Below are 15,723 nucleotides of genomic sequence, written 5' to 3'. Positions count from 1 at the left end.
ATGGAAGGGGGGGTAAAAAGCTAATAAGGAACATCCTGCTTGAGGTGTTAGGCCCAGATATTGAGAAGAATGTGGTTTAGACTAGACAAGAGCAAATTCCTGCAGTCAAGGGGAGGAGCATAAACAGGTCAGGTGGGTGGTTCCAGAACCAAGACCATAAACATGGGGATGCCTTTGGCTGGGGTATGAGAGAGATACAAAGATATTTAAAAAGTGAAAAGTAGGTACTAGGTCAGAGGAAACTCATGATTTTTGTTTTTAAGTCTTCACCATGGAAATACAAATGATTGAGTGAAGACAGAACTGTAGGATTTATTTCCTAGCTGAGTAGTGGACTCTGGAATATGACCTCCAATACTGCCTGTTTTTCCAACTCTAATCAATTCTATCCCAAAGAATGGGTCTTAAAAACTCTTCTATCATATGTTAGCTCAAGAACTATGGGAGGCTCTCTACTTCCTACTTTGGTCTAACTCCCATTTGGGCCCCATTTTATCTTTTCAAGTTGGTCTCTCCATCTCTTCAGCATCTTCCTATCATCTACATGGGATTGACTCACTGTTCCAGAAATAACCATGGCTTGAATTAAGTGTCAGAATCCAAAATCATGTTGATGCATTTTTTTTGTAGTGACAACACTAATAATAAAGCCTCATGATATTGTGGTATAATGGAGTCCAAAAGGTCTGAGTTTGAATGCTAGCTCTGTTGCATATTAACTGTGTGACCCTGGGCCAGGCACTGTGAACTACCATTTCCTCATTGTAAAATAAACATATTGCAAAGACCTTGAGCGGTTGTGGTAAATAAGTTACACAACAAAAGGTCTCAATCTGGCATAGTAAGTGGTTATATAGGCATTCAGTAAATGGTTTATTTCCTTATTTATTTATTTATGCATACAAGAATGGGGTACAGGCCAGAGGTGCAGGGAGGGGGAGTCAATCTCTACCACTTTTCATAAACTGACTTTCTGTTGTCTTCTTTATCTGAATCACAAAGATAATGTTGTTTTCTTTAACTCAAAGGTTATAGATTTTCCTGGTAATGAGAAGTTGGTAGATCTATTAGCATAGAATTTTTTTTTTGATTACTTGGATCATATAAAACAATAATAAAATCAGATAAATTACTCTATTTTGGGCTGGAAATCAAGAAGAAGATGAGAAAAATAGGTAGACAGTGTCCTCCTAAGGCTGGTGCAAATGATAAGTCAAGGAAATATTTGTCTCTTTAAGTCCCAGTAGGAGATAGTGAAAGCAAGCTGGCACCAAGCTCAATCTCCCCCCAAAACCTCCAGATTCTTGCTTCACAAGGATGAGACCTGACCCTTGCCCATGCCTATCCCCCTTCCTTGTTCCTTTGTAACTGGATAAATGCCCCATGCTCTGCCAAAGAACAGGAAGGTAGTCTTAAAGACATGTGTCTGATGCCTGCCTCCACTTGTAGACAAATTATACTGCTTTCCTTCTCCTCAAACTCTGTTTCCTTTTATTGGCTGAGGGAAGGGAGACTGACTAGCATTTGCTAATAGAAACATGACCTGCTAACCTTACTTAGCAACATGACAAGGTCTTGGTGGTAAGCAAGCCCCAACTAAGGGGTTCTTCCCTTCGTTAGCAAGAGTGAGTGCTTCAGAGTGCTAGCCATGGGACTCCATCACTCCACTGTTGCAGGAGGGGTGTGGTTGAAAGGAAACACTGAACTAACCAGGACTGAGACTATCAAGACAGAACTTTATTTGGTTCAATACCAGAGTGATACAATGATATTCTTCTCTATTTAAATTCCACCCCATCTTCTTGTCTGTCCACTTGGGCTGCTGAGGGGGGCGGTGGGGCTACTGTGCCTGTTGTGGGGGTGCTGCCTCACCCTCAGGAGCTGCTTCAGCCCCTGGCCCCCGAGCACGGACCTGGTATTCGCAGGACCGCAGGAGCTCCTGTAAATACAGCAGAACTCTGTTAACCTGATGTCAGCATTCAGTATAAGAAAATCAAAGTTGACAAGATGAGACTTTTTTTCCCGATATCATTGGTTCTTTATTTATAAGTGCAGATAATATTTGAAAAGATTTAAGACTCAGAGACTCAGAGGCATGCAATAAAGTGAATGTGCAGTGAAGCACAGCACACAGGTGAAGGTAGCTGTCTAAAGCCCTGTCTTGTTTCACAGTACAGGTGAAATATATGCCTCCTCCTCATTATAAGCCAATGAAATTATCTCTTTTGCAAAAATCATCTTTGTTGTAGTAGAAAAAAGATGATGTGATTATAAAGATGACAGAGGCATTTCCTCATTTTGTCCCTGAACAATGTGTATCTACATCTTGTGATATTCCTTTATCAATTATTAAAAAAGGAGAGGTTTTTAGCAAGCCTGCCTCTATATTACTTCCTCTGTTTTCCATTAAACTCAGATCTGTTGAAAACTAAGGATTACTCAATCTAGACTCAGCAATAAACAGAAAACTGTTTGAGCTTTGTTGCAAAGAATAGTTAATGAAGTTAATGAATAAACAGAAATTGTTGACTTATGAGAAACACACTTATTGAGAAAAAGGTTTATCAGACTAGCTTTGTCAAGTGGGAGTAAATATGTGGTATTAAATAGCCCATGTTAGAAACATATGACAATTCACTGACCTCCCATTTTTCTCCCTCTGACCAGTCTGTCTTTCTTCTTTGACCTTTGGAGATTTTATTGTTTTTTGCCCCATGAAGTTCTCCATTCAATCTTTTGACTTCCAGTATTTTTTCTCGTCTTCAGGGACTGGAGGCCAGTTTATTTAGATTGTCAAAATCAGTGGTTGTAAGGTACAGATTTGTTATCAGAGAAGCAAAAAGACCATAGGTATATTCATTTGTCCATTTTCTGTGCCATTTAGGAAGACTTGTGAGGCAGACTCAGAAAGGATTTAGAATCTTTTCAGTTTTATGTTGTCCATAGAGTTGATGGTGTCTCCATTGAAAGTCTCACTACTTTTCTCTAGGCTGTTCTGGTTTGGTACATCATATCAGGATATTGGACAGTGAGGGAAGGGGATGATAAAGTGCTAGAGAAACACCCATGGCAGCATTAATTATACAAAGCATCAGAGAGATCAAAGTCATCATATTCTTTCACTTCCACAGCTGGATTCATTGTATTAACTGGCCTCCAGGGGCGCCCAGGACATTTGGGAGAAGTTGCTTCTGGAAAATCAGATATCGGGCTAAAGGAAAAGCTATTTGGGTCTACCTGGATATTAGGAATCCAATCATCATCACTCTCTGTGGGAGCTGGTGATGGGTTAGGCATCACAGCTGCAAAGAGATCTGAGTCCTGGAAGTCAGAAGAGGTGACTGCTACCCCTGGCTGGGCTAGGAAAGGAGTGGGTGTTGGCACTTCTGTCTTCCCTGGTGTCTGTGTGGAAGGTGTAATGCTAGCTTCGGAAGAGACTGCCAGATGCTCTGTTTTCCAACTATTATGCTTCCCATGGCTTTTATTTTTATTTTTGTGTTTTCCATGGCCGTGACCATGCTCATGTTTATGCCCATGGGCTAGGCCATGACCCCTTTGATGTCCATAGCCAAAACCATTTCTCCTTTGGTGTTCAAGATCATAGTCAAGTTCCCGTTGGTGTCCATGACCAAGGTCAGGCTGCTGTTGATGTCCATGGCCACGGCCGCGTTGTTTATGATGTCCATGACCAAATCCATGTTCCCTTATCTGCCCATGGCCTTGGTCATGCTCAAGTTTATGGCCATGACCAAAGCCATATTTTATTTGACTTTTATGGCCCCTGCCATGCCCACGAGTATGTTCTTGGTTTTTTTCTGAATATTTTTCTTCATCTTGTACAGGTACCATGGAAGTGTGGGGTACACTTACTGTTGTGTCTTCTCTTTCATCCGTCATTAGTACTGATCGGAAAGGTGAAAAACCTGGAGGCCTTTTCCTCACCACAGCCTAAACAGGAAATATGAAGATAAATACATTACTCTGAAAACCACACTATCAATGAAGAAAGAAGGGACAGAGATCAGGCAATGCTAACTCAGTTACAGGGATCCCGTATTTGCCAGATTTTAAATGCTATATTTTTATACTAGAAAGCATGGAAATGAATAATATCTTTCCTCTTTTGATTAGCTTTAATTTATAGAATTATTATTTTCTTTAAAAGATTTATTTATTTATACATACAGAACTGGGGTACAGGCCAGAGGCAGTGAGAGGATTCATCATAGTCACAGTAGGGAGCAGAGCAGGCTGACTGATGAAGTACACTGCTGAGGGGAGCAGTGGGCCAGATAAGAGAGGTCTGCTGCCCCATGTGGGTCAGCTCCAGGGCAGGGATGGAACTCGCACCTAACCTGCTGTGGCTAGATCTGCAGTGCTGCGCTTTAACCCGCTGCACCACCAGGGAGGGCCCCATTAATTATTGTTTTTAATAACACACTAAAGCAAGCCGGAGAATCTTTATTTCATGTTGGAAAATATATATATATATAATATATATTATATATAATATTCCTGATATATAATATCAGAGTAACTTCCAAGCTTCTGATAATATAAATCGGTAGTGCATTATTTGTTGATACAATTTCTATTACCAAAATTAGTGCTTTCATCTTGAAAGATTCCAACTGGCTTCATGAGTTGAATATGTAGGTATCACATAGCCTCAAGTACTTGTTGGCATGAACACCAAGGCATGTTCGCAAGCCTGCCCTGCGGCCTTTGGACTACAGTGCTTGTGTTAGACTATACATAACCTCCACATAGCAAAAAACTAAACCAGAAAAGAGGCAGCTGGATTATTGCCTCTTGAGTCATAATTTCTTTTCAAATGGGAAGAAACCTCCTGTACTGTCACTACCTGTGTGGTGATTCAGGCAGTGCCCGGTGGTGTGAAGAGCACAGTCTTTGGAGTCAAACAAGTCGGCTCCTAGAGTCATGGGCTTTGTGACAAACAGGGTGGAGCCTGGTTTAATCTGCATGTGCATACAAGCACCACTAACTTCAGTTTTAATAATAACAGCATCTTCCTTGTAGAGTTGTCAGGAGGAAAATGTATTTGAAATCTTTAGTCTAGTGCCTAGGTCTAAGGAAAACTGGACAATGCTATTATTTACTTTGGGAGCTCAGATCTTATCTGGAGAATAGAGAAAGTATTACTTACCTCCCAGGAGTCATTTAAAAAAATAAAAGATGATACAGACTAATTCTTTTTATACTTGAACATGGACATGATCCCCTGGGGATGGTTTTGACTCAGTAGCTGCAGCATGGGGCTGGGACCTGCAATTCCCCAAGCTCCTGGATAGAAACAGAGGGCAGGGGAGCCCCGCGCCTCACCTCAGACCCCCCTGGCAGGTGTGCAGCTAGTGTTAGCACCCACAGCACTGCCTCGGAGAGAATCTACCTCGCCATGGACACTGGCAATGTGTTGGGCATATTAAGAGGACTGCTGTCCTCATTTCCAGCCACAAAAAAGAGAGTAAGCAGAGAAAAATGAGATTTCTTCCCATTTCAAAAAGTTATCACCCAATTCATTTCATTAATAGTTCATGTTAAACCCTCAAATATGACTTTTGCAAACGAGCCAAATTGACCCCAAGCTGACTAGAATCAGAAACATACCATTGTCTTTGGGACACAGTTGACAGTAGATTCTGTGCTGCCTGTCCAAGGTACACTATGAATGCTAGAATCACAGATTAGCACTTGCTGTCAAGAAAACAGAAGCAGAAAGAGAAAAACACTGTTATTCATGAACCACTTAAGCAAGTTTAAAACATCAAATTAGCTTCCGGGCAATAAGTAGACGATTGCATGTCTGCTTACCCCAGATTCTTTGACCTCGCAACTACTTGTGATCTCTATATTACTTTCCTTGGAACATGTGGTCTCCTTGGCTGTGAATTCTATATAGTATTTCGTTCCACTCACCACCTGGAAAATTAATTAGCATAAAGTAGGAATCCAACTTAATAAAGTTGTCTCAAACATCTGCTTTTGTTTTAAGGACTAAAAGGAGAATATTGACAGCTGAACCACATGCTATGTGAGAGCTGTAACAAATCATTCAAATGCCTGACAACAAAACTTCTGGTTTATAATGCAGGTGCAAAATATTTTACTATTGGCTGGTCCTATTTCTTTTCCTAATGAGAAAAAAAAGCAGGATGTAATGTTTATAATTTTTTGAGGTTCATTGTTCAACAACTGCAAAATTCACTGATGATTCAAGGTTCAAGTTGTACTGGATTCTAAAAGGAAAAGGAAGAAAAACTTAAAACATTTTCTCTAGATATGACTATTCTTGCTAAATACTGAATCAGAGAACTCTCACTGTGGATATTATGTTAATTAATTACACGATTAGGAAAAACCTTCAAGAAGTTTTCAGTTTTGCTTCTCTTCATGTTTTTTTATATTAGAAAACTGTTTTCATTACTTTAACTCATTATACAGTGCAGCTTTCCATTAAGCTATGTGGAGCAATTCCTTTTCTTCTTTTTTGGAGGGTATTGAAGAAGCACACAATTTATTTATTGTAAAAAAATGTATAGTTTTAAAAAATACTTTAACAAAATCACAATTGTGAATTTTCAACATTTAATAATGCTATTCCTGTATCTCTTGCATACTTGAAAAGGCACTTGATAAAATGTCTTGAAATTATTTAAAAGTTAACTAACATTACCAAATTCTACACCAAGTTATTGAAACTTAATTCAGGATTTAAGTTTGTGGGGGGGGAGAAGGGGGTGCGGAGGAGAGAGATACAGAGAGGGGGGAGGAAGGGAGGGAGAGAGAGACTTGCAGCTATGTAAAGGAGTATATCACATACATCTGTGACCTGGAGTCTGCTCATTATTGGAAAATAAGCTGTAGAGTGAAGTTAGTTAGTGTAGTTATATTGTACATTCCCATTTTTTTGTTTTGTCAAACCACAACATCTTCCCTCTCAGTTTTTCTCTTTGATTTAGCCACTGATGGGATATAATTTTCCTTTAAAACACATTATGTGTTGTTGTTCATCGTTAACATAAATTGGCACACACACATTCTAGAATGTTAATTAGTTAATGTACAAGGAGAGCTATAACTTCTAAGAGGACTAGATATTCATGCTAGAACAGAACTCAGAAACAGAACTTTCAAGAACAGAACTCTGACATTCAATTTATGGCATAGTTTTGGACTATTCTGTTATCACTAAGAATAAAAGAAATTTACAAGAAAGCAGGAACACAAAGAGGGAAGAAATAGTGTGACACATAAAAAGGTAGCATGGATTGGGTTTCCCTTAAAATAAATTCTTGTGGGTCATGTGCCTGAGAAATCAGGGAGGGGTTGTGTTCAGGACAGAATTAAGAGCCTGAGTAGTAGAGAGAGTAAAGTGTCAGTTTTGATTTATTTTAGCACAGTTTGATTTTTCCCCCCAAGTATAGAACTAATACAGGAAACTAGCAAGATAAAAAAACTGTCCACTGTGCCGCCCCTAAAAATCATCACGTGAATAGTCAGAGGCATTTCTTTCATTCTTTATAACACAATGACACAAGGTACATCTGATTTTATGACCTCTTTATGTCACTGCATCTTTTAACGTAAGACAATTCCCCTACTGAGAATGACTCACAGTGTTACTTAAAAATTGCTTCCTAGAAGGAATAAGTTCAACAGTTCTAAGGTTCTAGGGCAAAAATCCCAGAACACTGGGAATCAGAGGAGGAAAAGGAAACTGTAAGTTTAGCATAGAGAAATAAAATAATTTTCATTAACAACAACAAAAAAATTGCTTCCTAGAGTTACTACTACAAAATTGCTTCCTGATGGTACATGATAAGGTTATGCCAGACTATCTGACCATTTCTATGTTATTGATCATTTTGACAGATAATGTTTTTCCACAATCAATATCATAGTAGATAAAAACTCCTATTTTAGAATTCCAGAAATCCTGAGTCAGAAGCATGAACATTTTTTAGTAATTTTTTTTATTAATATAATTTTTTTGTTTGTTCAGATTATAAAGATTGTGTCAGTTTGCTCTAATGGGATTCTATTTTGATGACTTCTTTTTAAGCTAGTACTTAAGGAAACCAAGTTTGAGGATCTATATCAACAACCTGTCCACAATTGCACTAGGCTGTTGGAGTTGGAAGGGACTTGGGCTCCACTAATCCCACCACAGTTGGGGCCACAAAAGCTGAGTGAGGCCAGTCCAGGGCCCAGGATGGGAGCAGTTGATAAGGGATAATGGGGTGTGCTGAGCCCCAGCCCAGAGCTCTCCTCATCCTCTGCTGACAGGTGTGGAAGACAGAGGACACCCAGAGCTGACCCCAGACAGGGGGTTGGGGAAAATGACAGGGATATGCAAATGTGAAGAGTCTGGGTAATAGCAACTCACTGTTGTGACTGAGCTCAAGGTTCTAAGAAAGTTACAATGAGAGATGAATCAAGAAAGGCATAAATCTTCCTTTTTTTTAGCCCTGAATATGATTGATCATCTAGCAGCTACTAGTACTTATATAACACTTGAGAGTTTAAAAAGGCATGACCACATATTATCTTATTTGATCAGACTTTACAGGTAGAAAATGGAGACACTATTCTGAGTGTCTTGCTCAGGACCACACACCAAGCTTGCAGTGAGGTTGTGATGTGAACTTCAAATATTTAACATTTCATTCATTGGATATATTATTTCCCAGCCCAGAACCAAGATCAGTGACAAAATTAGTAAGCAATTTATCTACAGACTCAAATATTACTGCTTTTATAGTATAATTTACAGACCTGGACTGTGGCTTTATTCACACTGTCAATCTTGAAGTAGAAAGTTCCATTATTTTCTTGATTCAGCTTTTTGATGGAATGAGACAAAACCTCTTTCAATTCTGAGCTATTGACAGGGATCTCTTTGGGACAGCCTTTGCACAACTTGGGATCAGATTTCATTGCTGAAAGAATCAGGCTTTTAAGTAAGTGGGTACACAGAAGAAGCACTCTGGCCTTGGGCCCATCCCATCCATGATCCAACATCCATTTACAGAGGGTCATGTGGCTGTCCAGTGTGTGAGTAGGGAGACTGACTTTGTGGTCTCTGCCTTCTGCCTTTCCTCTTTTCCCTCTCCTCTGAGCCGAGTGTACTAAGGGAGTCAGCCAATCAGAAGCTCTTAAAGCCTCAATCAAAATGCTGTGCTTTTTATACTTTATATATTTTTATTGGAGACTGTCAAAAACAATGCTTAATTTAAAAGGATGACTCTGATGGGAAGATTGTAAGCCCTGTAACCCAAACAAACTGGCAGTTTCAGGAATGCTCCTTACTGTGGGGTCCATAGAACTCTCTTTCAGGTGGGATAAAAACCAACTCTTGGTAGAGAAATAGTGACTTGATCATAAACTAAACCATCTTCCCAATTATAACATGGAAAGAGAGAAAAAAAATCTTTAATTGAGAGGATTTTATTCTGAGTGGTTAAAAATGTGGTCAGCTTTACTTCACCGAACTTCACGGGGCATAGGGACATCTGGTAAACAAGGAGGCCTAGCTGGCTCAGAGAACAGAACATTCCCCATGTGGAATGGGGTACAGTGTTGTTAGCAGGGCAGAGATGAGGCACAGTGTCCTCAGCAAGGCTCTGAGACTGCATAGACTTTGTGGTCTAGCAGGGGGACCAGTGTCCCCTTCTATGACATGACCAGACAGTGGTGTGGGTCAGTGCACACTATTCAAGCACCAATGTATGTTTTCTCATACCTGGAAAAATTTCACAATTCTGTGTGAGGGTAGCAACTCTTTCTGAAAGGTCCATGTAGGCGTTATCTCTGCATTCAACAAGATCCTGGTTTTAAAAAGAATACAAGGGTATAACTTAAAAATGTTGTTATGAAACTTTATACAAGTTATGAAATGAATTTATGAGTAGGAGATTAATTTTACATATCTCTGCATAGAAAACAAAACTGTTTAATTAAAAAAATAAGAAACAGTTATGTAATAGCATCAAAAACAATAATCAACTCTTACACCTATACACAGAAATATGAAAGAAGATGACAAGAAAATCTAATGTATTATAGAAATACAACCATCTAAGTAAATGATAACATTTTCATTTAGGGGCAAAGACTTTCAGATAAGTTTTAAAAAAATCATTTTGGGGGGGGGGCCCTCCCTGGTAGCACAGTGGGTTAAAGCACAGCACTAAGAAGTTAAAGCCACTTCAGAGAGAGTTCAATCCCCCACTGCCCTCCTCGCCCCAGAGGTGAGCCACACGGCATAGTAGACTTCTCCTGAGAAGCCCACTGCTCCCCTCAGCAGTGTACTTCATCAATCAACCTGTTCTGCTCTCCACTCCTACTCTGGTGAATCCTCTCACTGCCCCTGTACTTCTGGCTTGTATCCCAGTTCTGTATGCTTAGATAGATACATGTTTAACAAAAATCAATTTTTTATACCATTAAGAAAAATAGCTTGTTACAAAGAATAGAAATGATCCCTGAAAGTACAAGTTTTGGTACAAAATGGATGAATCTTGAGGCAATTCAAGTGTTAGCAAGTCAGAAAGTGAAAGTTTTCTGATGGTTTCACTCACTTTCAGAATTTAGACAGAGAAAAAAAGGATGAAGTACAACAAACTCATTCTTAGGCTCTGTGAAACATGTACTGGCTACTAGAGAGGGGGAGGAGAAGCAAAAGGAATTAAAAGACGGGAAGGGGGCCCTCCCTGGTGGCGCAGCGGGTTAAAGCACAGCACTGAGAATCTAAAGCCGCTTCCGCATGAGTTTGATTCCCGCTTGCCCTGGAGGTGACCACATGGCGTGGCAGACCTCTCCTGACCGGCCCGCTGCTCCCCTCAGCAGTGTACTTCGTCGATCTGCCTGTCCTGCTCCCCACTCTGTCTCTGGTGAACCCTCTCGCCGCCCCTGAGCCTCTGGCCTGTACTGGTTCTGTATGCACAAATAAATAAATCTTAAAAAAAAAAAAAAAAAAGATGGGAAGGGGTTTGGGCATCGGACAGGAGACTTGGTGGCAAGTGAGGTGTCAACTTGTACTCCCCAAATTATAATTATGTGAACAATTACATATCAATAAAATAAAAATATGCGCGTAAAAATACCTTAAAATTAAGAATACTATTTTATAATAGCATAAAGGAAGCTTAAAGCAAATACAAACAAAAGTAAAAGGGGCAGAGTATTATTAATATTGGGAATAATAAAATTCAAGTAGCAAAAGTTTCATAAAGATAGTAAAATGGATAGTTTATTCTTTTCAAAGAATAAAGAAGTGTGGAATTAAAATAAAGTAGAAAATATAAGTTATATGAATTGAAATGGATAAATATAATTGTGGTAGGAGAGTTTTATGGACAATTTTAATGTAAAACAGGCTGGATATCTGGTTATTCTCTTAGAAAAAAATAATCAGTTTCGATACCGCAAACAAAATTAATTCCAGGTAGGCTTGGAAACTATTACTATTGACAAACAGGAAGAAAAGTTAAGTGACTAGTGGGCAAATAATAGAAGACTTTAAAAGGAAAATATTGTTGGATTTGGTCACTTATAAACAAAAACTATTTGGAGGTCAGTAATACCATAATGAAAATTAAAAAGCAAATAACTGAGGACATGATAAAGCACTGATGCCTTTATAATATGAATACTATTTCCCAAATCATTCTGCTTTATCCCATTTATAGATATATTTTTTAAGATTTATTTTATTTTTGCATACAGAACTGGGGTATAGGCCAGAGGTGCAGGGGCTTGGAGGGTATTCACTAGACAGAGTGGGGAGCAGAACAGGCAGATAACTGATGTACACTGCTGAGGGGGGCAGCAGGTGACAGGAGAGGTCTGCCACTCCAATGTGGGTCGGCCCCTAGCCCAGGACTGAACTTGCACTGAAGTGCCTGCCTCTAGCTTTGCAGTGTTGCGCTTTAACCCCTGCTCCACTGGGGAAGGCCCCACTTGATATATTTTAATGACTGATGCAATGAAACAGGACAGGTCTCTCTGCCTGCACCATGAGAATAAGGATTCCCATCTGTTGCATTTACAGGTTTATCTTCTTGCATTCCAAGGAAAAGAGAGTTAAACAGCAGTTGTTGACAAAGCAAGCTTGGGCCCACCTGACCGTATTTGTGCATCAAAAGGACTTTCATGAAATTTCCCCCTCTCCTTTACAGACCCTATTCACCTCCCCTCTTTCCCCTCTTTTTAAGTAACCTTGCCATCTGCCAAAAAGCAGGACCCTGGTCTTTCAGACAGAGTCTGGCGTCCTCCTCAGTTGCTAACAAGTTAAGCTGTTTTCTTTCTCCTCAAACTATTTCCTTTATTGGTTGAGGGAAACTGAGGCCAGCGTTTGGTATCAACTTTTTGTATATAGTTTTATGTGAAACTATTTCTGTTTAACCATTTTACGATGTTACCCAAAAAAATTTTAATTTTTTGATTGCTTGATTAATTAATCAAACTCTTCAACTTAATTTTTGAAGGTTGCATCATCTTCTGTTTTGTGGATATACTGTAATTTACTTAGTTACGCCATACTATTGAAAATTATTTGTTTCCAGTGTTTTCCTAATAATAACAACACTGAAATTAGGATCTTGCTTTTTTTTTTTTTACATCTAAGAGAATTTTAGGTGAAATTATATTGATAGATTAAAGGCTTTGCAACAATCTTTTACTTTTAATCTTTTGCTAAAATGCAAATACCCTAGGGAAGTTTAAGCGTTAGCCTTCTTAATATACATTCACTACTGCCACCTATGTTAACATATTTTAGTTCAAATAACAAGATCTCATACAGTAAGGGTCACTAGGGATGGAGACTCAGTGCATTTATTTATTTATATTTTTCTCTATATATGTATTTTACATATTAAAAATCAACCAAAAATCAACCAATTATAAATCATAGTGTGTTTATTAAAGACAAAGAGGGGAGGGAAGGTGAGACAACCAGCAGAGAAGCTGCCTTGAATGGGTGTCTGGAACACCAGAGAGACAGAGCACAGAGCATACAGGGACCAGGCTTTACTTCACGCTATTCCCAGCCCCTGGTTATCTCTGCAAATACTTATTGCTTGAAGTGCAGATTCCTTGACCACAAACATAAGGGCATATGGACCAGTGATGTGAGCTTATGCCTTCCCAAGGGAACAGAATGTCACTTAACATTTGAAGGGCAGAGATCTAACACAGCTGAGAGTCCCCACACCTGTGAAACCTGGACACAGAAGCTTAAGAGATTATAATTAGATGTTTGTTTACTTACACCATTTGAAAGGATCTGGCATTCTGGAGTTAATACTGGAATGTCCGCCTTGGAACAATTAGTTTGCATAATTGAGTAAGAAATGTCAAAGTTCCATCCAACTACCACCTGAAACAATTTTGGATCAAATATTTAAAGGGCAATTTAAACATTATTCACAATGTTATGAGGAATTAAGAATACTGCCTGGCATGTGATAAACACTCAAGAAATAGCAACTGTAATTATTAATAGACAAAAGTTATCACTAAACAAATATCAGCACACCCCTAATCATAATGCACACACTCTCATGTACACTGTACACATCTGAAAATGAAAAGCAATATGTAGATGGTGTTACTAGGGGAATCTTAGTAATATTCCCATTGCCAGGATGTAGAAAAACATTTTCTATTGCATTTCATGCAATATTAATGATGCTGCACTGGACAGGTTAAGGAAACTTGGAGCTCAAGTAACCTTGAGGTCCTCAGGTCCTTGGACTAGCCGGCACTAACATTTCCCCTGGTTAGTGTGGGCAAGTCCTGCTCTCACAGCTGGATATGGGCATAAGTGAGCAGCTCGTTTGTCCTTCAGGAAGGCGAGTTAGAAGGGGAAGCAAAAGCAGGAACGTTGCCCACCAAAGCGAGGCACCATGATCAGAAGTTGAACCACAAGGGATCCAGCCAATTGTCAGCCAAGGCTTCGTGGTCTGAGACAATGGTAGGATGATTTATAGATACTTGCTTGCCTGCCAATACCCAGTAATACAGAAACTAATTTAGAGGGTGCCTGGACAGCCGTGCCAGCTTTTAAGGAACAAGTTAATATATCGGAGCCATGCTTGTCTCTTGAGAGCTCGGTGGTGTTACAGTTTCCTTAAAGCCTTCAGGCCCAATGGCTTCTCTCACCATCTCTGGCAGGAACTTCTCATGCTGGACACCCTTTCATGCAAAGAAATCTGCAAGCAGGAGCCTGAGGCGCCACCAGGAAGCCTTCCCATGCTGCAGTTTCCTGCCCTTTGACGCGGACATCGACTGCCGCTTTTTAATCACAGGTGGATGCAGAAGAGCCCTCCCCTCCAGCTGTGGAATCCAGTTGTTTTTGTTCAGCCAACAGCTTACCTGATGAAATTCTATTCATACAAATCTAACAATACTGGGCAAAATGAAAATTAAAAAACAAACCTGTCTATAAGCACTTTTTACTTTTTTAAGAGCAAAGAGGTGGGAATGAGCACTGTGGTTGTTGAAATGTAGGATGGCGTGATTCAGGACACTAAGCACACCAGAGTCTTCAGTTGATATCGGCCGCTTGCAGCCCTGGCAGTTGTACTGGGCTGTCAATATGGGGCCCTCCCCTTGACAGAGAGCAGACAAAAGAAGAGGCAGTATTAATGAGAGAAACAAGCATTCAAATACATTGCCCAACATGAGTCAGATAACCTAGAAGGCCTTGATAAACAAACTTTATAGTAAAGCCAGGTATGAATTATAAAAAGAGAACAACAGAGGGGATAAGCTGCTACTCCCTTAGAGGTATCTTGCATGTATAGCATAGCATTGTGCACAATTACTTTAAATTCCTTTAATTATAGGGTACATAAATTTCTCCCTTATGAGAAATGAAACCATTGGAGATCTTTTTTGATTCAGTATTAATGAATACTGAAGAAGCTTAACTTGGGGTACAACACCTTTTGTAACACTCCAATCCACCAAACACGCCTCTTGCCCCTTCTTTGATGACAGGTGCTGAGTCCCCACTGGGGTTCCTAGTAGACGCCCTATCCTGAGCATGCAAGGTGCAAGCACGGTCAGGAGGCTGGCAGTACCTGTCAGCACTGTGGGCAGGTCAACTCAACCCACCTCAATATGTTACTTGGTCTTCTCGCCCTAAGTGTACATGTCAGGAAAAGGATTTATGGGGTGAAAACTCAGAGTCCATCACCCAACCCACTGCAGATGTAATGTTGAACCAGAAAAATGGGTAAAGTTAAAAAACCAGAGGGGAATTGGAGCTGAAAGTGAGAGAATTCTTGATGGAAGAACATGGAAACATGAAGCTAGGAATTGAAAGAGAAAATGGAAAAGGAAAAAAACAGAAGTGGGTTCTGACTGGGGGTTCAAGAAAAGAAGCAGCCTTTTCAAGGTGAGTGGAGCTGGGAAAAATAAAAAAAATTTTTTTTTCTGGGAACACAATGATTTTCCACTTTCCCTAAATTTTTCTAGTATTTCTAAAGGGATTTTCTTCTTAACTAAAGATTTAAAAACTTTGAATTCTGAGGCACCACTGGCCAAAAAACTTTCAGTAATAGGACTGTGAAACTAAAGGAATTTCTAAAGCTGTGGCAAAGAGCATTTTCTCTCACAGTACATAATGCTCTATTTTGGATAATGCTAAAATTTGCTTATGAGAGAAATTTCCTAAATTTGAAAAAAAAAAAA

General features: G+C 39.6%; 1 protein-coding gene across 1 annotated transcript in view; it reads right to left on the bottom strand.

Annotated features, from left to right (window-relative positions):
• Positions 1-1,736: 1,736 nt before the first annotated feature.
• Positions 1,737-15,723, bottom strand: part of LOC101633237 (kininogen-1) — a 20,032-nt gene continuing 6,045 nt past the window's right edge. Inside the window, exons 4-11 of the mRNA XM_012734502.1 lie at positions 14,464-14,636; positions 13,295-13,402; positions 9,764-9,848; positions 8,797-8,960; positions 5,833-5,940; positions 5,629-5,715; positions 3,871-3,948; positions 1,737-1,939 (exon numbers count right to left, since the gene is read on the bottom strand). Coding sequence (XP_012589956.1) covers positions 1,841-1,939; positions 3,871-3,948; positions 5,629-5,715; positions 5,833-5,940; positions 8,797-8,960; positions 9,764-9,848; positions 13,295-13,402; positions 14,464-14,636 — 902 coding nt within the window. The 3' untranslated portion in view covers positions 1,737-1,840. The remainder of the gene's footprint in view (positions 1,940-3,870; positions 3,949-5,628; positions 5,716-5,832; positions 5,941-8,796; positions 8,961-9,763; positions 9,849-13,294; positions 13,403-14,463; positions 14,637-15,723) is intronic.

This window comes from Condylura cristata, unplaced genomic scaffold, assembly GCF_000260355.1.
Source record: "Condylura cristata isolate star-nosed mole 26May11 unplaced genomic scaffold, ConCri1.0 scaffold00003, whole genome shotgun sequence".
NCBI classification, from domain to species: domain Eukaryota; kingdom Metazoa; phylum Chordata; class Mammalia; order Eulipotyphla; family Talpidae; genus Condylura; species Condylura cristata.
Note: the sequence above shows the minus strand (reverse complement) of the source record. Positions and strands in the feature narration are given on the sequence as shown.